General features: G+C 38.9%; 1 protein-coding gene across 3 annotated transcripts in view; it reads right to left on the bottom strand.

Annotated features, from left to right (window-relative positions):
• LOC106876073 (uncharacterized) overlaps nucleotides 1–22,203 on the bottom strand; it is a 143,285-nt gene that overhangs the window by 50,718 nt on the left and 70,364 nt on the right. For 2 of the 3 annotated variants that reach the window (XR_016242711.1, XM_014924478.3), the window contains exons 14-16: nucleotides 19,365–19,436; nucleotides 8,720–8,843; nucleotides 5,690–5,848 (exon numbers count right to left, since the gene is read on the bottom strand). Coding sequence is in view for 1 of the 3 variants with exons in the window: in XM_014924478.3 (XP_014779964.2) it covers nucleotides 5,690–5,848; nucleotides 8,720–8,843; nucleotides 19,365–19,436 (355 nt within the window). In the remaining 2 variants the exon portion in view is untranslated. The remainder of the gene's footprint in view (nucleotides 1–5,689; nucleotides 5,849–8,719; nucleotides 8,844–19,364; nucleotides 19,437–22,203) is intronic. The other variant, XR_016242712.1, reaches the window with a different exon arrangement.

Below are 22,203 nucleotides of genomic sequence, written 5' to 3' on the forward strand. Positions count from 1 at the left end.
TTTTGCTTCCTTGCTTGTTGTATGTATTCATATTCTATATTATTTGTTTATTTATATGGAGTCCACAAGCCGCAATCAAGTCAATCTGTCAAGTAGAGCTATGAATAGATACTTACACAGAAGAAAAGAAGACTCCCTAAACATGTCCATAAAAAGGAGTAACTCAAAATTAAATTGTAAATAGGACACTTTAGTTTTACAGACTGCTTCTCAATTGCTGGTGACATAATAAAACACACTTTGGAGTAAAGTGGTTTGTGATAGGAAAACTAACACTTATCATGCTGGTATTCCATCTAACCATCCTACTACACAGTTGTGGGATGGTTAGGTGGAAACATCTGAATAATATGCAAAAACTACTTGATTACCATCAAAGGATCAGCTGCATCCTTCCAGGTACAAACGAACACACTCTCTGTTGGATTCGTTTTTCTATCAGTTAAAAACATTTTCAGGGTTGTTACTATCAATGTTGGTACAATGAAAGGCAGGTTTGATGAGATTATAGAGGTGCTAAAACAGCCTGGAAGAAGGGTGCTGTATGCATGAGGTGAAACTCCGCACAGACAAAGAATTAAGGTATGACTTCTTCTAGGTAGGTAACAATGCTGGGTTAGGTAGAGTAATGGACAGCTAAAGTAATTGAAGTAGTTACAGTAAGTGAGAGAAAGATTAAACTAGTTGTAGGCAATGCAGCTGCAACTATTATCTCTGTTTATACAACACAATCAAGATTGACTAATGAACAAAGGAACTGTTTGTATGAGGTTCTCTTCAAGTAGAGGATGACAAAAGGACGGTGACACATTGTGTTGGTTGGTGAATGGGCAGCAGCATAATAGCTTGGCTAGAGTACATGGTAGCTAGTTCAAGTAATGAAGAGAGATCGAAGCTTCTGAGTTCTGTGAAGCAAATGAACTAACCATTTGCAATATGAATTTTGGGAAACCAACCAAATACTTGATCACTCATCAATCAGGTGAACAAGCAAACCAGATAGATTTCATTCTCACCAAGAAATGAGATAGACAGATATGGTTGCGAATACTAAGGTCTTCATTTGAAGATGAATGCATCACTCAGCATAGATAATAATTAGTGACATCAGAATAAAAAGCTAGACAAACTCAATGACAAAGGACAGTTTGGAGAAAGAAAGTTTGTAAACTGAAATATCCTTCTGCTAAAATGAAATTCAGTGGGGTTCTCAGGGATGTGAGGACAAATCCCAGTTGTTCTCTATGTATTAGAGGACTACAAGGATTTTCTTTGAGATAATATGCAGAAATGTCTAAAATATCTATAGTACTTTTCAACCACATGCTGGTTGAATAGTACTGTAGATAGTACATATAAGTTGACAGGCTTGGAAAGACTGCAAAAAAAAAAAAAAAGTGATGGGGGTTGGACATCATCATCATCGTCATCGTTTAACGTCCACTTTCCATGCTAGCATGGGTTGGACGATTTGACTGAGGACTGGTGAACCAGATGGCTACACCAGGTTCCAATCTGATTTGGCAGAGTTTCTACAGCTGGATGCCCTTCCTAACGCCAACCACTCTGAGAGTGTAGTGGGTGCTTTTATGTGCCACCAACACGAAGGCCAGTCAGGCAGTTCTGGCAACGGCCACGCTCAAAATGGCGTATTTTACATGCCACCTGCACAGGAGCCAGTCCATCGGCACTGGCAACGATCTCGCTCGAATGTCTTTACACGTGCCACAGGCACAAGTGCCAGGAAGGCGATGCTGGTCACAGGTACCACCATGATTTTGCTTTCGCTTGCCCCAACAGGTCTTCGCAAGCCGAGTTTAGTGTCCAATGAAGGAGACGACGTTGGCATGGGTGCCAGTCATCGAATGTAGTTCGATTTCGATTTCACTTGCCTCAACAGGTCTTCGCAAGCGGGGTTTAGTGTCCAACAAAGGAAGGTACGCATAAGTGGGCTGGCTATACCCCTGGCAGACAATGAAGAACAAATTGAAACAGGTGAAGCAGGTAGGAGAAGTTAGATGGCAAATTTACAAAATATGGAGAGAAACTGAAAGGAATAGGTTTGCCAGTGTTTGTGACAAGAGTATCAGAGGAACTAGGGGCACTAGAATGCAAAGTAGTGAGTTAGGGTGGAACAAAACATTGTTAGGAAAAGGAGTGCTTGAAATGACAGCTGTAGATTCTCATCATTGATGTTGAGGTTGCTGTATAAGGGAAATATGGGGAGAGGAAAAAAGGCTTACTTCAAGTGTATCCAGCTGAAGGCTAGCTATTGATGTAAGTAATTAAATGATCAAAACAACCATCAAGTATTTGAAGTGGGGAAAGCTGGTCCATGAAAGAGTAAGTTGTTTACATGTTGAAAATATTTGGGACAATAGAGCTAAAATAAGTCACTTGCACAACTAACCATGTACAGTGGGGTGTCATACTCAAATGAGTCGGATGGACCAAGTTCTCAGCAGTACTAATTAGAATGAGTATCAACTTAGATGAAGAGCAGTTTTTGTTTTGATCTGGCTGGGATGCTTTTTTCCTTTTGAATTAACTGCAAGTTTTTTACTAAGAGTAAGCTTCTTTATCTAGCATACATTGATCTGGAAAAGGCCATTGATAGGGTACTATGAAGAAAACTAAGGAAAAAAGAACAGCATGTGAAAGCAGTGGTTGTCATGTACAAAGATGTCATTAGCAAAACAAGAGTTGGCAAAGAGTTCAGTGAGGAATTTAGCATGCAAAATAGGTGTTCTCGATCCTCAGCAACTGCCTGTTTATTGTAATTCTCCAAACCATAACAGAGGAGTTTAACACTGGTTGTCCATGGGAACTCCAATATGCTAATGGTTTATTACTTATAGTAGAATCTGTGGAAGATTTAGGGAAGTTCCAGTTGCAGAATTGAGAGGCCTCAGACTAAACTTGACAAAGGCTGAAGTTTGAATAAGTAGGAAAGAAGACAGGGAAATAGCCATGCACAATATGGGGAAAAGAAGAAGATAAAAATTCCATACAGTACTCAACGTGAAGTATTGATGCACAAGAAGTGTATTAGGATCATGGATAGACTGACAGAAAAAAATGACTTTGTATATGATAGACCTACACAAGTATTTAGCAGTCAGAGAACCGATAAAATAAATTCTTTCCAGTGTTCAGAAGGCTCCGTTAAAGTGATTGATAGCTTCTGTTATCTAAGTGACTTAACATGGAAGAAGAGGGTTTTGAAAGCTTAGAAGTCAGAATAAGAATAAATTTGTGGGAGCTGTTACTCCTGCTGGTAACAAAGGGATCCCTCTATGATACATGTATATGAAGTGCACGGTTGCATGCTTGTGAATGCAGAGGATGTCTGAAAGTTGGAAAGAAATGAAGTGAGCTTGCTCTACTAGGGGTGTGATGTCCGTGTGTAGGGTAAACGTAGAACAGATGAACTGAGAGAGAAAAAAACTAGATAGAAGAGGAATCAGATGCCGTGTAGAAGGACAAAGACTGCATTGATGTAGATACGTAATGTGTATGAATGATGAGAGCTGAGTAAAGAGGGGTTAAGAAATCTAAGTTAAAAGGAACTGTAAAAGAAGACTGAGGAAGACAGGAACAGGAGTGGCTGTGTGGTAAGTAGCTTGCTTACCAACCACATGGTTCCGGGTTCAGTCCCACTGTGTGGCACCTTGGGCAAGTGTCTTCTACTATAGCCTCGGGCCGACCAAAGCCTTGTGAGTGGATTTGGTAGACAGAAACTGAAAGAAGCCCATCATATATATGTGTGTGTATGTGTTTGTGTGTCTGTGTTTGTCCCCCCACCATCGCTTGACAACTGATGCTGGTGTGTTTACGTCGCCGTAACTTAGCGGTTCGGCAAAAAGAGATCGATAGAATAAGTACTAGGCTTACAAAGAATAAGTCCTGGGGTCGATTTTCTCGACTAAAGGCGGTGCTCCAGCATGGCCACAGTCAAAAATGACTGAAACAAGTAAAAGAGTAAAAGAGATGTAATGAAAGTTGATTTTAAGATGCTGAACCTTACAAAAGAAAAAAAAAAAAAACGATACAGGAATGTAACAAGTAGTGTGATACTATGATGGAAATGATGTGTTCAACGAAGGCAAGCATGGAAAAGCCGAGACGAAAATAACAATGGACGTGAATCCACATCTCCAGCAAACATGGTAGATGTTCTACCATTGAACTAAAGCAATCCTTTGAATCTCTCTATCCATTTTAGAAACTTTATTCTTACAAGTAAGAATTCTAAGTAGTTTGTCATAAGAATTTATAAACTTCAAGAGAATGTGAAATACTTCTTGTTTGGAATAATGGATACTGAATAAGTAAAACCTATAATTAATAGTGCAAATATCAGGTTAAAAAATATTCATTGGATAGAAAGAGTTTAAGGCATACAAATTATTTGAACAATATTTTTGCAAAGTATTTATTCCCTATTTATTAATGAACATTAGATATTTTAATAAAATTAAACATTAGGAAACATTCATTTATGAAATGTGTTTATTAGTGAATGACTTTAAAATCTTTTTCAGGTGTAAGGACTTAATTTATTCTATGAATCAGTTTTTAGATGATGTAAGATGGTAAAAAGCAATATCAAAGATCAATCCCTTTCAAGATAGAAGGGGTATAAAAATCACGGGATGCAGATATGGCTGTGTGGTTAAAAAGTATGCTTTGCAAACACATGCTCACAAGTTCAGTCCCATAGTTAAGAGTTTTGTACTATAGCCCTAGGCTGACCAATGCTTTCTAAGTGAATTTGGTAGATGGAAACTGTGTGGAAGCTCATAATATGTGTGCGTGTGTCCTCCCTTCATCACTTGATAACTGGTGTTGGTTTGTTTACATCTTCATAAACTTAGTGGTTCAGCAAAATAGACCAATAGAATAAGTATCAGACTTAAAAATAAGTATTAGGGCAATTTATTTAACTAAAACCCTTCAAAGTATCATGTCCCAACATGGCTGCAGTCCAATGACTGAAACAAGTAAAAGATACAAAATGTCATCAATGTTTTAATGTCCATTTTTCAATGCTGGATTGGCCCAGTCTGCAACACAAGAGATCTCCTTCACTTATCTCAGTGCTATATATGTACCCAATAGATCCAGAAACAGAATCTTTAAAACATGCATGGGCAATCTGTGGCCCACGGGCCGCATGCGGTCCTCAACATGTTGTTGTGCAGCCCTTGATGAGTTTCTAGGTTACTAATTTGCAGCATAACCTAAGAGCAGCGACATCTCAAATTCTACCTAATCTTGAAAATATGGTAAAGAATGTCAAGTGTAAAAGTCTCATTGCTACGGATAATGAAATTTATTCTTTATAAAATATCAATGAATTTTCTTTTTTTTTCTTTACTTCAATATTTTAAACTAAAATTTATTTACACTGGAAATTATCGTTATTATCATTAGGAAATAACGAAAGAGATGCCACCTTAATGTAAACTTTCATACTAAGACAAAGAAAATTAAGAAGAACTGCAAAAAATTCAAGGTAAAGTGGGCAAGTAATATTTCATGCATATGTGTTTTGTCATGTGGCCCTTCCCCACTTGGAAATGGTACGATGCGGCCCCCAGTTGTCGCAAAGTTACCTATCTCTGCTTTAAAACATAAAACTATTTAGAAAGAAAAAGCAAGAGACAGAAATATTTTTACAACAAACCTCAAGTGGGTTGAAGGCTTCTTCACTCCCAACTAGCTCAGCTTTACAGATACACAACTTTTGACCAACTCTGATCTTCTTGTTGGCAACTAAGTTCATTATTTGATTATCAAGGATCATTTTCAAAGAGTACCAGCCATCAGTAACTTCAATACATTGCTATCAACAATAGAAAACAAAAATACAGAAACAGAATATGATAATTTAAAATCAAATTAATTTTAAAGCTTTCCCTTGTAGTTATATAAAGAATAATAACATTTTCTTTACTGGCAAAAAAATCAACTAATCCTGTTGAAATCGACTTTTGAATTTCAATATCAGTTACTCTAAAAGAATGAAGAGGGACAAAATGCCATTTAAGATATTTAATAGGCTATGCAGGTATGGCAGTGAGGTTAAGAAACTTGCTAAGCAACCATGTGAGACAGGAGTCTGCTAGACTGGTTCTTTGGTAGGTTAGGGTGGTCATATTTTATTATATCAGCTTAGAGAAGTAGGTCGATGATGAGAGAGGATCAAAGATAAAGAAAGAAAGCAAAAAGTAAAAGTGAAGAAATACAAATGCATAAAAAGCCAATTAGGCATAGGGTCAGGGTTTAGGATTTGCTAGCTGAGGGTAAAGAACAAAGGGAAGAGGGCAGAGATACACAGAATTTAGGGGCATTCTGTGGATATGGATTGAATGTTGGGGAGGATACAAAAGCAATTGAATGATAAGTTCTAACTGTTAAGGAACTGTAGTGTTATGTGTGATTATCTGGTAAAGTGGAAAGATGTAGGGTGTTGTTTTAGATATCCCTCTCTGTGAGAGAGGGATATCTAAAACAACACCCTACATCTTTCCACTTTACCAGATAATCACACATGAATATGTTATATGGGATAGTGGAGACCGCTTGTAATATTAGGAAATGTTTGCCTGGAGAGGAAATACCTGGTAGTAATAGTAGAGTACTACTTATCATTAAGGAGTTCAAAGAAAGAGAAGGTTGTATAATAAACTACACCTGGTACCGAGTTAGAGGAAATATCAAATTGGATATCAAAGAAAACCAGCAATAGGAAATAATCCACTGATTAACAATTTGGAATGTTATATAAGTGGTGTTGCTATTACTTAATTAGATTGATCTGTGAAATCGTGACGGCACCTGTACCAGTAGATCACTAAGAGCACCGTCCGAGCGTGATCGTTGCCAGAGCACCAGCTGTCTGGCTTCCATGCCGGTGGCACGTAAATAGCACCATTTCGAGTGTGATTGTTACCTTCGTGCCAGTGGCACGTAAAATACCCACTACACTCTCGGAGTGGTTGGCGTTAGGAAGGGCATCCAGCTGTAGAAACTCGGTCAAATCAGATTGGAGCCTGGTGTAGCCACCTGGTTTCACCAGTCCTCAGTCAAATCATCCAACCCATGCTAGCATGGAAAGCAGACGTTAAATGATGATGATGATGATGATGATGATGATATTTATCACAGACTAGAAAAAAATGAAAACTACATGATAAAAATATATCCTTTCAAATGTTAGAATAATGAAGTGAAACCATTTCTACATTTTTCTGAAAATATCATCAGCAAGGAAGCAGAAGAAGGAGAAGGATGTGGATGACAAGATTGATGAACTGGTTGAAAGAAGAGAGGCATTAAACATGAGGAAGTGGAAACTGTGAGAGAAAACAAAGAACAGAGTATTGTAGCAGGATATAATCGTCTGTGTTCTACATTTTGGATAGTGGACTTAAAGTAGAAAAAAGAAGATCAGCAAGTGAGCTAGTTAAAGAAGTAACTCTGGAATGAAGGTTCTAAGAAATTCTAAGAAATTCAAATGATAGACGAAGAAAATAAAATAAATAGATTATGAAAAAATAAAAGACAAAAATTATTTGTGAGATACAATAAACAACTGTCACAAAAAATTAAAAAATAATAAAAAAAGTTAGAAAGAAGTAACAGAAGCCAGTGTGAAAGAAATCCTTATAATGGAAGAGAAAATGGTAATATGTAGTGGTGAATATAAGAGGAAAAGAAAGTGTGGCAGAATGAAAATGTTCAACAACAAAAACAACAATAATCTTTTCTACTAAAGGCACAAGACGTGAAATTTTGGGGGAGGGTACTAGTTGATTACAACGACCCCAATGTTTCACTGGTACTTAATTTATCAATCCCGAAAGGATGAAAGGCAAAGTTGACCTCGGTGGAATTTGAACTCAGAACGTTGCAATGATCGAAATACCACTAAGCATTTTGTTCGGCGAGCTTAACAGTTCTGCTAGCTTGCCCACTTAGTCCTTATTAATAACGAAGAGGTTATTGAAAAGTTGTTAAGGTTGTGAGAAAATGACAATTGGATAATGACAAGTGGCTAAGACAAGCTTTTATCAATCTAATTCCTGTATTGATAAGATCAGAAATGCTGATCAAAGTGTTTTATATTAAGCTTTTTTTTACTTAGAATCTTCATTGTTATAATTTCTTTCATGGTGTACATAGTTAGATGGATAATGGGAAAAGAAGTAAGCTCTACTGTCTGCTTTGGCATGGTTTCTAAGGTTGGATGCCCTTCCTAGTGCCGTCCAGTTTACAGAATCTACTGAATGCTTTTACACAGCACCCACACCAATATATAATCATGAGATTATTGTATATAAGAAATAGATGGCATGATCCAGGCTGGAATCAAAAGCATTCCAACTTGGACCATGCCATCTATTTCTTATGTAGAATAATCTCATGATCATATGTCCTTCTTTCCTAAGGTGTTAGGATGTGATTTTTAGTGAGTTTGTCGGTTGCTATTTCTAGCAGACTGCAACAAAGCTCCCCTAGGCACATCTGTGTGGTTGTGAAAATAATTCTAAGTCAATGAGAAATTAAATGCTCACTGAGTGGATGTCCTTTAAAACTAAATTTTTCTGTTGTTTTTTTTTTTAATTTACATTAAAAATTTGTTGATTCAAATAAACTTCTGACATTAATCTAATTATGCCCTCATCTGTTTTTTCTACTTGGTCCAACTTACCTCAGTATTCTGAATCGTTGAGGACATATCAGCTTTCATTAACTCTTTATTAACATTTGACACACACAAAATCATCCTCTTTGCTGGTGTATCATCACGTTCAGTAACCTTCCTCAAAGCTGACCTGGATGTAGTTTAAAAGAAATAACAACGTCAGCTCCAAATGATTTTTCAGCACATACACTTTTAATGTGTTAACAAATTAGTTTCAAATAAGGTATACTCTTTACTCTTTCTCTTTTACTTGTTTCAGTCATTTGACTGCGGCCATGCTGGAGCACTGCCTTTAGTTGAGCAGATCGACCCCAGGACTTATTCTTTGGAAGCCTAGTACTTATTCTATCGGTCTCTTTTTGCCGAACCACTAAGTTACGGGGATGTAAACACACCAGCATTGGTTGTCAAGCGATGGTGGGGGGGGGGGACAAACACACAAACATATACACACACACACACATACATACATATATATATATATATATATATATATATATATATATATATATATATATACAACGTGGAAGACAATTGGAGATTTCTGCGGGACAACCTGTTGAAAGCCACCGACCAGATTTGTGGGTGGTGTAAGGTCCCCTCCCAACCCAGAGTAACGTGGTGGTGGAACAAGGAGGTAGACAGGGCTATTAGACAAAAGAAACAAGCTTGGAAGGACTGGAAGAACGGTGGTAGCAGGGAATTATACCAATGTGCCAGAAGGGAGGCTAGGCGACAGGTTTATTTAGCCAGAGGGGAAGCAGATAAGGAAAGATTTGCCAATGTTCTGCGCCGTGAGGACCAAAGACTCGAGGTATTTCGTGTTGCAAGACAGTGTAGGAGAGAGAATAGTGATGTTGTAGGAGAGAAATGTGTTCGCATGGATGATGGTACGCTTGCATTAAATGAGGATGCAAAGAAAGAGGTCTGGAGATGCCACTACGATAGATTGCTTAATAAAGAGAATGAATGGGAGAAAGAGAGCCTGCCTTATGTCGACCCAATAGAGGGACCAGCTATCCGAGTTGATAGTACCAGGGTAGATAAAGCAATTAAGAGTATGAAGACCGGGAAAGCCCCCGGCCCATCAGGAATCACTGCAGAGATGCTCAAAATATCTGGCAGTGTTGGCTATAGCCTAGTCACCCGTATTACGAACCAGGTGATACACGAAGGAGTCATACCCTATGACTGGTGTAGCAGCATCATAGTCAACTGCTACAAAGGTAAAGGGGACGCTTTAGATACAAATAATTACAGAGGCATCAAGCTGTTAGATCAGGTTATGAAAGTTACAGAGAGGGTCATAGCCCAACTAATTAGGGAGCGAATCAATTTAGATGAGATGCAGTTTGGGTTCGTGCCAGGTAAAAGCACTCCTGATGCCTTATTTCTAGTGAGACAGTTGCAAGAGAAATACCTAGCCAAGGATAAACCTCTGTACCTGGCTTTCGTTGACATGGAGAAAGCCTTTGACAGGGTCCCCCGATCCCTTATCTGGTGGTCAATGAGGAAACTTGGGATAGAAGAATGGCTAGTGAGAGCTGTGCGAGCCATGTACAGAGATGCGGCCAGTAAGGTGAGGGTTGGAAATGAGTACAGCAATGAATTCCGGGTAGAGGTAGGGGTCCACCAAGGTTCCGTCCTCAGCCCCCTATTATTTACCATAGTCCTCCAGGCAATCACAGAGGAGTTCAAGACAGGTTGCCCCTGGGAGCTCCTCTATGCTGATGACCTTGCCCTAATTGCGGAGTCACTATCAGAACTAGAGGAGAAGTTTCAGGTGTGGAAGCAAGGTCTAGAATTGAAGGGCCTTAGAGTCAACCTAGCTAAAACCAAAATCCTAATAAGTAGGAAGGTAGATAAAACACAAACCCCTTCAGGTAGATGGCCCTGCTCAGTATGTAGAAAAGGAGTAGGTAGTAACTCTATAAGATGTACCCGGTGCAAGCTATGGACACATAAGAGGTGCAGCAACATCAAAGGCAGGTTAACTAGCAAGTTAGTTTTTGTTTGTGGCAGATGTTCAGGTGCAATAAAGACTGCAAACAAACAGGAAACAACTTCTATCTCATTCCAGGGTGAAAAACTAGAGGTAGTCGATAGCTTCCGCTATCTGGGCGACCAAGTTAGTAGTGGGGGTGGGTGCGCTGAAAGTGTAGCTGCTAGAATAAGAATAGCCTGGGCAAAGTTTAGAGAGCTCTTACCCCTGCTGGCGACAAAGGGACTCTCACTCAGAGTAAAAGGCAGACTGTATGACGCATGCGTACGAACAACCATGCTACATGGCAGTGAAACATGGGCTGTAACTGCTGAGGACATACGTAAGCTCGCAAGGAATGAAGCCAGTATGCTCCGTTGGATGTGTAATGTCAATGTGAATACCCGTCAGAGTGTAAGTATCTTGAGAGAAAAGCTGAACATTAGAAGCATCAGTTGTGGCGTGCAAGAGAGACGATTGCGCTGGTATGGACATGTGGTGAGAATGGAGGAGGATAGCTGCGTGAAAAAGTGCCACACCCTAACAGTTGAGGGAACCCGTGGAAGAGGTAGGCCCAGGAAGACCTGGGCTGAGGTGGTGAGGCAAGACCTTCGTACATTGGGCCTCACCGAGGCGATGACTACGGACCGAGACCTTTGGAAATGGGCTGTGCGTGAGAAGACCCGGCAAGCCAAGTAAGATCGTTGCCAGTGCCCCTGGACTGGTTCTTGTGCGGGTGGCACATGAGATGCACCATTTTGAGCGTGGCCGTTGCCAGTACCGCCTGACTGGCTCCTGTAGGATTTTCGAGCGAGATCGTTGCCAGTGCCCCTGGACTGGCTTGTGCGGGTGGCACATAAAAGACACCATTTCGAGCGTGGCCGTTTTCGTGCGGGTGACACGTAAAAGCACCCACTACACTCTCTGAGTGGTTGGCGTTAGGAAGGGCATCCAGCTGTAGAAACTCTGCCAAATCAGACTGGAGCCTGGTGTTGCCATCCGGTTTCACCAGTCCTCAGTCAAATCGTCCAACCCATGCTAGCATGGAAAGCGGACGTTAAACGATGATGATGATGATGATGATATATATATATATATATATACATATATACGACGGGCTTCTTTCAGTTTCCGTCTACCAAATCCACTCACAAGGCTTTGGTCGGCCCGAGGCTATAGTAGAAGACACTTGCCCAAGGTGCCACGCAGTGGGACTGAACCCGGAACCATGTGGTTGGTAAGTAAGCTACTTACCACACAGCCACTCATTTTTTGTTTTTATTTTTATTTTTCTCCTTGTTCTTAATTTTTATAGCTTAGTACTCTAGCCTGTAAACAGTGCAGCCTTTCATAAATGGGCTATTCTCATGAAATTAAACCAAAAAAAGTTTAAAAAATTTTTTAGAATGTTCAGAAAAATCACTATATACTTGAAAAGGTATGTTGAAATGGTTCTTTGGAATCATTTTTTCCAGATCTACACTACTTGGAAGACAGAAAATATTTATTTTGAAAAATGTTACATTTTTTCGTTATGCCCGTCATGCCAAATAAATGAGGATTGTGACCACAGAACATTGTTGTCCAGTAAACTTTCTCTTCCAGCTGGGGTAAGCATGACACCTATTTTTAATCTTCTTCCCCTAGCACAAAGCTACCTCTCAATAGAGCTTTCTTGCTTTAGAAGTTACTCGATGTCCTCACTAGTGTTGGCACCATGTAAAAAATACTGAATACATTCTGTAAAGTGGAAGAGCATTCATTTGTAGAAACTATGCCAAAGCAGATGTTGGAGCTTGATGCAGCCCTCTAGCTCACCAGCTCCTGTCGAACCCTCCAAACCATGCCAGCATGGTAACTGAATGTTAAATGATGATAATGACAACTGGCCACCTCCTCACCATTCAGCAGAATCCAACATTCCTGTAGTAATACCTCACTTTACCAATATTACTGTCAAAGTCTGGAGACATCTTTTACCATCACCTAGTTCTCAAAAATAGAAGGTACTTAGTATGTTTGGGTGTCCTTAGTATGTTTGTTGGCACTCCGTCGCTTACAACATCGAGGGTTCCATTTGATCCGATCAACGGTATAGCCTGCTCGTGAAATTAACGTGCAAGTGGCTGAGCACTCCACAGACACGTGTACCCTTAACGTAGTTCTCGGGGACATTCAGCGTGACACAGTGTGACAAGGCTGACCCTTTTGCATTACAGGCGCAACAGAAACAGGAAGTAAGAGTGAGAGAAAGTTGTGGTGAAAGAGTACAGCAGGGTTTGCCACCATCCCCTGCCGGAGCCTCGTGGAGCTTTTAGGTGTTTTCGCTCAATAAACACTCACAATGCCCGGTCTGGGAATCGAAACCGCGATCCTATGACCGCTAGTCCGCTACCCTAACTACTGGGCCATTGCGCCTCCACCCTTAGTATGTAACAGGGGCAATACAACCAAAGATTGTATTTCACGAAGGATTTCTGTGCTCGTGCGTCTGGATCTTTGCTAGAGAAGAAACACACAGCCTACTTATTTACTACACATGATTACACACAAAAAACTATGATGAAGATCATCTTGGTATTTCAAATGATATGCTTGACTGATGTTGACGAACAGAGTAATTTCTTTCAGATCCAAGCTGTTTCTGGGTATATGTTTGTAGTATATTTTGGAAAACACTTTTTAAAGGTTACGTGCATCATTTTTTGGATGTCCCCCCATCATTCATAAATAGTTGTACTTACATCAATGCAGACTCCTAGACACTGGATAGCGGGCAAAATAATACACAAAAAAACCCCCAAAAAACTGTGGTGAATTAGCATCAGACAACTCCATCACCATTGTCATCATCATCATTTAATGTCCGTTTTTCATGCTGACATGGGTCAGACAACTTGATAGGTATTGGCAATGCCAAGGGGCTGCACCAGGCTCCATAGCCTGTTTTGGCTTGGTTTCTTCAGATGGATGCCTTTCCTAACACTAATCACTTTACAGAATGTACTGGGTGCTTTTTTATGTGGCACCAACACCAAAGATTTTAGATGACAACTTGGTTTTAGGATTAGACATTTTTAATATTCATAACCCACATATCTTAATCTGCAAATCACATTCAACCATTAAACTTGTAATGAATCTAAGAGAAAATACAAGATAGCTTTCATAAAAACCAAAGAAAAAAAAAAGAGCACATAATCCAACTACTATTGATATCATATCAGTATATCTAAAACACCTATCACCTGTTATCCACAAATACACAAAATACTCAACACTTCTTGCAAATAACACACAAAACACTGTCTACCAAATTGCCAATCCTATAAAGTACAAAGATAAAAGTTCGGAAATGCAAAATGACTGGACAACAGTAAAAGGATATGTTTTATCAGTTACTCTTTTCAACTTATGACATTTTACATCTCTTCACATATGATTTCACACACAGCTGACATCTCACTCACACTTCTCCACCATTTTCTAAGACACTCATGTACAAGTACTTAAAACTTATATGAATGACCTTAGTAACAGACTCTTAGTAATTTGTACCAAAACCACCGTGTCCTGTTTATCAGTAACACCAGAGAGCATCAAATACAAATAACAATCACAGTCAACAACACAAACACGCTATGCGCAGAAAGTAAAAAAAGTACAAGGAGTTACGTACAAGTCATTGTTGTCATCATTGTCATCATCATCATCACTGCCACTGCTGACCCTACCACCATCACCATTATTTAAAACCCATTTCCCCATGCTTGCATGGGTCAGATGGAATTTGTTGCAGATTTTCTACAGCCAGATACCCTTTCTGTCTCCAACCCTCACCTGTTTCCAGGCGAGGTAATATTCTTCTATGTCCAGACATACTTTTCATGGAGTACATATACGTTTTCTACTCAAGGCACAAGGCCCAACATTTTTGGGGCAGGAGGGCCAGTCAGTTAGATCAACCCCAGTATGCAGCTAGTACTTAATTTATCAACCCCAAAAGATGAAAGGCAAAGTCGATCTCGGCAGAAATTGAACTCAGAACATAAAGACAGATGAAATACCACTATGTATTTTGCTCAGCATGCTAACGTTTCTTATGTCTTTATTGCCAACAAGGGGCTAAACACAGAGGGGACAAACAAGGACAGACAAAGGGATTAAGTCGATTACATCGACCCCAGTGCGTAACTGGTACTTAATTTATCAACCCCAAAAGGATGAAAAGCAAAGTTGACCTCAGTGGAATTTGAACTCAGAAAGTAAAGACAGACGAAATATAACTAAGCATTTCGCCTGGCGTGCTAACGATTCTGCCAGCTCGTCGCCTTAATGGAGTACATATACACATACACAATGGGCTTCTTTCAGTTTCCATCTACTAAATCTACTCACAAAAGCTTTTGGTCTGCCCAGGTGTTATAGTAGCAGATACTTGCCAATGTGCTGTGTAGCAGGACTGAACCCGAGACCACATGGTTGGAAAGCAAGAGTCTCAACTACATAGTCCTGCTCCCATAATATTTCCAGTACATATAAAGAAGCAGTAAAGAAAGCCAGACATCACACAAACATATTTGGAGCAATCATAGGTACCATGTTTGATTAACAGAAATAAATAGAAAGAATAGTATACAAACAGGAGTGGCTGTGTGGTAAGTAGCTTACCAACGACATGGTTCTGGGTTCATTCCCACTGCGTGGCACCTTGGGCAAGTGTCTTCTAATATAGCCTCGGGCCAACCAAAGCCTTGTGAGTGGATTTGGTAGACGGAAACTGAAAGAAGTCCGTCATATATATGTATATATGTGTGTGTGTGTGTATATGTTTGTGTGCCTGTGTTTGTCCCCCCAACATCGCTTGACAACCGATGCTGGTGTGTTTACGTCTCCGTAACATAGCAGTTCAGCAAAAGAGACTGATAGAATAAGTACTAGGCTTCCAAAGAATAAGTTCCGGGGTCGATTTGCTCGACTAAAGGCGGTGCTCCAGCATGGCCGCAGTCAAATGACTGAAACAAGTAAAAGAGTAAACAGTATATCAGTTCTATCATGGATTATGTCAACCTTGTTTGGGTGCCCATTTTTGAACAACAAATCTTATAATTATTCTGCTTGTCACTCCGTTACTTAGCCCATTTGTAATGCTTCCATGTGATTAATTGAAGGGGGGAGGGACAGGTGGTGGTGAGTGAAATGAGTAATTTTTTTTCCTTCTGTTACTTAGCCCGTCTGCAACACTTTCATTTGATTAATTGAAGGGAAATGAGAGAGAAAAAGAGGTTAAGGTGAAGAGTGAGGGAGAGTGCTGTGTATCAAGTCTATAAAAATTGTGCATAAACTATATAAAATGCATACAGTAAAAACCCATGTAATTTACACAGGTGATTTTCAGGATAAAAATTGTTTAAAAAAGTTTCTTCTGATGTAAAATTTGCACCCAAAAATTTTCAGAATTGCTGATAAGGCCAGGAAAAAAAGGTCTTCAATTTAGTTGTATTTAGCATAATTTCACTTACTTATGATTAGATTTCATTAAATAAAAATAATTTCTGTTTAACAGGTATCACGTTGAAAACTATTAAATTACGAAGTGTTTGTATTGTTTATAATAAACTTTATTTTACATTTCTTGCCCACAAGAGATTACGTCTGATCTTTAGCATACTTCTGTATGTCTTCTTGAATCATGATCAAAGGAAAAGTTGTTGATAATTCTTATCAACAAAAATCAAAGCTGATAAATATGCACAAGTGTTGCAAAATAAGTTTATTTACCAATAAACATCAACTTAAATGACACTTTACTCAACCGACAGAGGAAGGTGACCGATTATGTAAACAGAATTCTGATTGGTTGAAAGTGTTTTCTTGTCTCAAGCTCTGATTTTCTGCCTGTTCTTGTTGGAACCTTTGATATGTAGTATAGAAATTTTAATCCCTTTCACACTTATAAAATGCCAAGCAAACTTAAAAATGTGTCATTACCGTTTTAGCTGGGAGAATGCAAGCACAATTTTGGCAAATTAAATTTAAATGTTGAAATGAATCTAACGGTTTTTGTGTGTTTCTTAAATGGCTTATAAACACCTTCCATGCTGCAATTGTTTTTTTCCAGCACACGATCTCAGGTTTTAGTAAATTTATACAGAAAAAGTAAGCATTATACCATCCAGCATAAATCAAAATTAACTTCATTATATTTTTTCTGTAAAAACCTATTCTGACATTAAATGAGTCAACTGCCTGTACGAATGTTTACATTTGTACGTCATTTTTCAACAAAAAAAATTTCTAAAAAAATTTTGAAAAATATCTACTCATGTAATCTATGCACCCACTAAAGTCTATTTTTGTTTTTGCGAAAAAAAGTTTGTAAATTACATAGGTTTTTACGGCAAGGTGCATTAAGTAATCATTGTATTTAGCAGATGAGTGACATCTGTTGATACAGACACAACACAGGCTATGCTTTCAGGTTTTTGTGGATAAAGTTTTCAGAAATAACCCAATAAGTTAATCATTAATTCTGTGAAGTATTCATGGGTCCCTGCTAATTAATATAAATTTAAAAAAAAACCCAAAACAAAACAAGTATGTCTGTGTGGTAACAAATTTGTCTCTCAACCACATGGTTTTAGATTTCGTCCCAGTGTGTGGGCACCTTGAGCAAACGCTTTCTTCTATAACTCCAGGCTGACCAAAGCCTGAGGTTATAGAAGGATTTGACAGATGGAAACTGAAAGAAGCCTCTCTCCACCTCTCTATATATACAATGTAGGAAGGTAGGATAAATTCCCAGCTGTTTCCTCTAGAAGCCCATCTGCTTATTTCAGTATTACAATCCACAACATAGTTGTTGTCATTTTAGTACTGATGCAAAGTACATATTAAAATAGAAAACTCTGAAAATATTGTTTGTAGAGTTATTGTATAACAATAACAAATGGATCATTCTAACTTCTATCTTGATATTAGCATATTTAACAACCATTATTTTGCTTTCTCGTCTTTCCTCCACTACCTACATGACTCCTGATTACTAACTATATATAAATGCTTCATCCAAATGTAAATTTTGTATTATTTGGTTCTCTGTCTGAAGAATTTCTAATAGGAAATCTCTTAAATTTAATTTGCCAAAATATTTTCAGCGTTTTGAGACCATGACCTGTTCACTGACAAAATAATCTAACAAGTAAAACCTTGTAATTCCTATTTGCAAATGAAACATATGTAATGGTGAATAAATAATATCAAAAATATTTTCCAACTTCCTGTTTTGTTATGTGTGTGAGTGTGTGTGTGTGTGTGTGTGTGTGTGCATGCACGCACGCATGTGTGTATGTTTGTGTTTGTCCCCTACCACAACTTGACAACTGGTGTTAGTTTGTTTTCTTCCTTATAATTTAGTGCTTCGGCAAAAAGAGACTGATAGAATAAGAACCAGGCTTAGGATGACTGAAACAAGCAAAATACAAAAGACTTGACCCAAACAAGTATCAAAATAAATGCGCACAGAAATAGTTGCAATACCAATAACTTTGCTGGCTCCAAACACTGAGCTGGGGGTACACACCACAAGTGATCAGTACAGGGGAGTAGCAACTGTTGTGCTCTGACTAAATCCATTTTGTCTGCCTCTGCAGAGACACCACCAAATGGCAAGTTGTCTAGGCAGTTGCTCAAACTACTATAAACAGTAGCCAAATCTCCTTCAAAGTAGACCCTTACAAAAATGGGGGCCATATTGGGAAAATGAGGTTTAAGGCATTGGAACTTTTTAGAAAACAGCATGATAATGTTTGGGATATGTAAAGGTGCATGGCTCAGTGGTTAGAGCATCGAGCTTACGCTCGTGAGTTTGTGAGTTCGAATCTCGGACCGGGCTGCATGTTGTGTTCTTGAGCAAGACACTTTATTTCACGTTGCTCCAGTTCACTCAGCTGTAGAAATGAGTTGCGACGTCACTGGTGCCAAGCTGTATCGGCCCCTTTGCCTTTCCCTTAGATAACATCGGTGGTGTTGAGAGGGGAGGCTGGTATGCATGGCAACTGCTAGTCTTCCATAAGCAACATTGCCCGGACTTGTGCCTTGGAGGGTAATTTTCTAGGTGCAAACCCATGGTCATTCATTCATGAAGGCTTTTTTTTTTTAATGTTTGGGATGCTTTTGATCATAGGTGTGTTTGATCAGGGCTGACCTTGGGCAAAATAATAACTGGTGCACAGAAATAGAGTGGAGAGTAGAGAGAATACATGTTCAGACGGTCACACTGCTTTGATACTATTCATCACTGCATGCTAGAATGGGCAGTATGGTGAGGCATGTTATACCTGAAACAATAGATCTGTAGGGTTATTCCTAGTTTTGCAACCAATTGCCTTGCTTATTTGATCAGAGATTACCCAAAGAGGTGAGGAATGGTAGCAAAAATGGAAGTAAAACCATCACCATCACCTCCCACTGCCACCACCACCACCACTGCTGCCGTTTCCGCCACCACCACCACCACAAATGATGAACAACAACAATAGTTTAAAAAGTGGTTTCTCTATTTGCACACAAATCTTTATAAAACATTTGAAGTGTATTCTACAAACTTTATCTTAAAGTAAAGATCTTTAAATAACATCAAGGATATATAAAAGTTAAGATTTACTTTACCTCTTACAGTTATCAATTTCAAGATCATATCTATACTTGAGCTGAAGAGCAACCATTTCAGGAGAGAGACATCTGAAATGTTTCATACCAAAAAAGAAATAAAAATCATTATATGGTTAACCTTTTAGCATATAAACTGGCCATATCTGACCCTAATATTCTACCTGTTATATGTTCAAACTAGCCAGATACAACCTCTCACACCTACCTTATAATGTCCTTCTAAAAATAAGCAATCACATCATGAAAATCTCAAAGCTATGAGATAATGCATGATTAATTGAAAACAATGCAAATAAACAAGCATTACATTTGACAGACTAATCTGAATGCTAAAGGGTTAAACAACGTTTATTTAATTCTCGTTTGATATTTTATGTATTGCACAAGAACATTGTATTAGCAATTTTACAATTCAGCACTCAGATAGGCCAAAATAATTTCTTTTATAAATATGTGCTTGGACAGACATGTTGCTTACCACCTAAAAAGTAAAAGATTATACGATACACAAAACGTGTTTTGATTGTTAGACATGATAAAATGTATGAAGCCCACGCTGTACAATGCCTTGTGTTAGGTATGGTATCCAGCTGTAAAAAAAAACCATGTTGAAAAGGCAAGAATGAATCAAGTGTTCAGAGAGTAGAAGCGACTCTTTAGTTTTACTGGAAGTGACTTCTCTGAAATCAGTGGTATAATGAAATGATCCAGTCTGAACCGTAATGTGCTTGGTGTGAGGGAGAGCCCCCTTTTCTTTGGATATGCTTATGTTTGTTTGTATGTATGCATGCATCACACATATGTACATTTCTTCCTTTTATTTATATATTAATTGGAATTCTTCCAAGAAAGAAGGGGTTCATTTCTGATAAAGAAACAGAAGCTTCATCACTGAAATTTGGACAACAACAATGCCAACTGTTACACATAAAACTTTAGGAAAGTCTTGTATATTTTTACTGTTCTGCTTACAAATGGTATCTGTAAAGTGCAAGTTAGTTGGTCCCTTTTTTTGCTCGAAAATTCTAGCTTTTCCAGATTGTTGATTAGTTACTTACTAACAGTTAAGCATGAGATGAACAGAGGTTACACTTTGTGTTAATATTATCAACATCCTCAAGTTTATGGAAACTCATGTGCAGGTGTGGCTGTGTGGTAAGAAGCTTGCTTCCCAATCACATAGTTCCGGGTTCAGTCCCACTGCGTGATACCTTGGGCAAGTGTCTTCTACTATAGCCTTGGGCTAACCAAAGCCTTGTGAGTGGATTTGGTAGATGGAAACTGGAAGAAGCCCGTTGTATATATGTGTGTGTGTGTATGTGTTTGTGTTTATCCCCCATGCTATCGCTTGACACCTGTTTGGCAAAAGAGCCCGACAGAATAAGTACTAGGCTTACAAAGAATAAGTCCTGGGGTCAATTTCTTCAACTAAAACCCTTTAAGGTGGTGCTCCAGTATGACCGCTGTCAAATGACTGAAACAAGTAAAAGAATAAAAGAAAGCATAATGTTTTCATAATATGCAGTGTTTCTCTTCAAGGTCCTTGCTGAGATGTGATAGTCTTGTATCACTGGAATCATCATCAGGAAATAAGTGTTATTCGAGGAATTCATAGCAGAACTGTAGGATGTTACTCACTTAGACTTAGCACTGATTCATGATCTATTTTTGTCGCTATTATTTAGTAGGTGCTGAGTAATATCGTATGATACTTGGAGGTTGTCTGTACTAACCTTAAACCTTTTCATCCCACTTTTCTTTTGATATAGTCTCTCAATATCACTCTTTTCTGCAGAAGTTTGCAGTTGATCTCAGAATCTTGTAGGTTTTAATGTCGCCCCCTTGTGAATTTGGCAGCAACAATTCATGTACAGCGACCTACAACCACATAGATAAATTATTGTAGATGAATTGGCACATAAAAGCACCTATTACACTCTCAGAGTGGTTGGCGCTAGGAAGGGTATCTAGCCATAAAAAAGCCATGCCAAATCAGACTGGAGCTTGGTGCAACCTTCCAGGATGCCAGCCCAGCCAAACCAGCCGACTTTTGTCCTGAGATGTAAAAAGCCATAAACAGACAAGGTATTCTCTGGCTGGCATGGCAATCCAGGGTGATAATCCCAATTTGAGAGAGAGAGAGAGAGAGAGAGAGAGAGGGGGAGAGAGAGAGATAGAGGGAGAGAGAGAGGAAACTCTGATTATAGAAACCCTTGGGCAAAGCCTACACTGTGTTTGGGAAAAAGATGCAGAGAAATTGTTGAACCCAAGCTAACTGAAGAACGGTGTGGCTTTCATGCTGGATGCAGCATGATGAACCAAATATTCACTCTACAGCAGGTCTTTGAGAAATCATGGGAATATTGCCAAGAGGCATACACTTGCTTTGTAGACCGTGCAAACACATATGACTGTGTGCCACAAGACATGCATGTGTTGCAGGAGTTTAGGATTAATGGGCAACTTCTGGTTGCTGCGCAGTCCCCTTATGGATACTTGGAAATAGGTGATAGTTGGCAACACAAAGGAGCATACCACTGCAGAAATTCTGCTTCAGTAAACTCTGACCTATGCAAGCATGGAAAAGTAGATGTTAAAACAATGACGATGCATACATATATACCATTATATCAACAAGCAAACGTACATATCATCATCATCATCATCATCATCGTTTAACGTCCGCTTTCCATGCTAGCATGGGTTGGATGATTTGACTGAGGACTGGTGAACCAGGTGGTTGCACCAGGCTCCAATCTGATTTGGCAGAGTTTCTACAGCTGGATGCCCTTCCTAACGCCAATCACTCCAAGAGTGTAGTGTATATATGTATATA

Source organism: Octopus bimaculoides, chromosome 7, assembly GCF_046866305.1.
Source record: "Octopus bimaculoides isolate indiv1 chromosome 7, ASM4686630v1, whole genome shotgun sequence".
Lineage (NCBI taxonomy): Eukaryota > Metazoa > Mollusca > Cephalopoda > Octopoda > Octopodidae > Octopus > Octopus bimaculoides.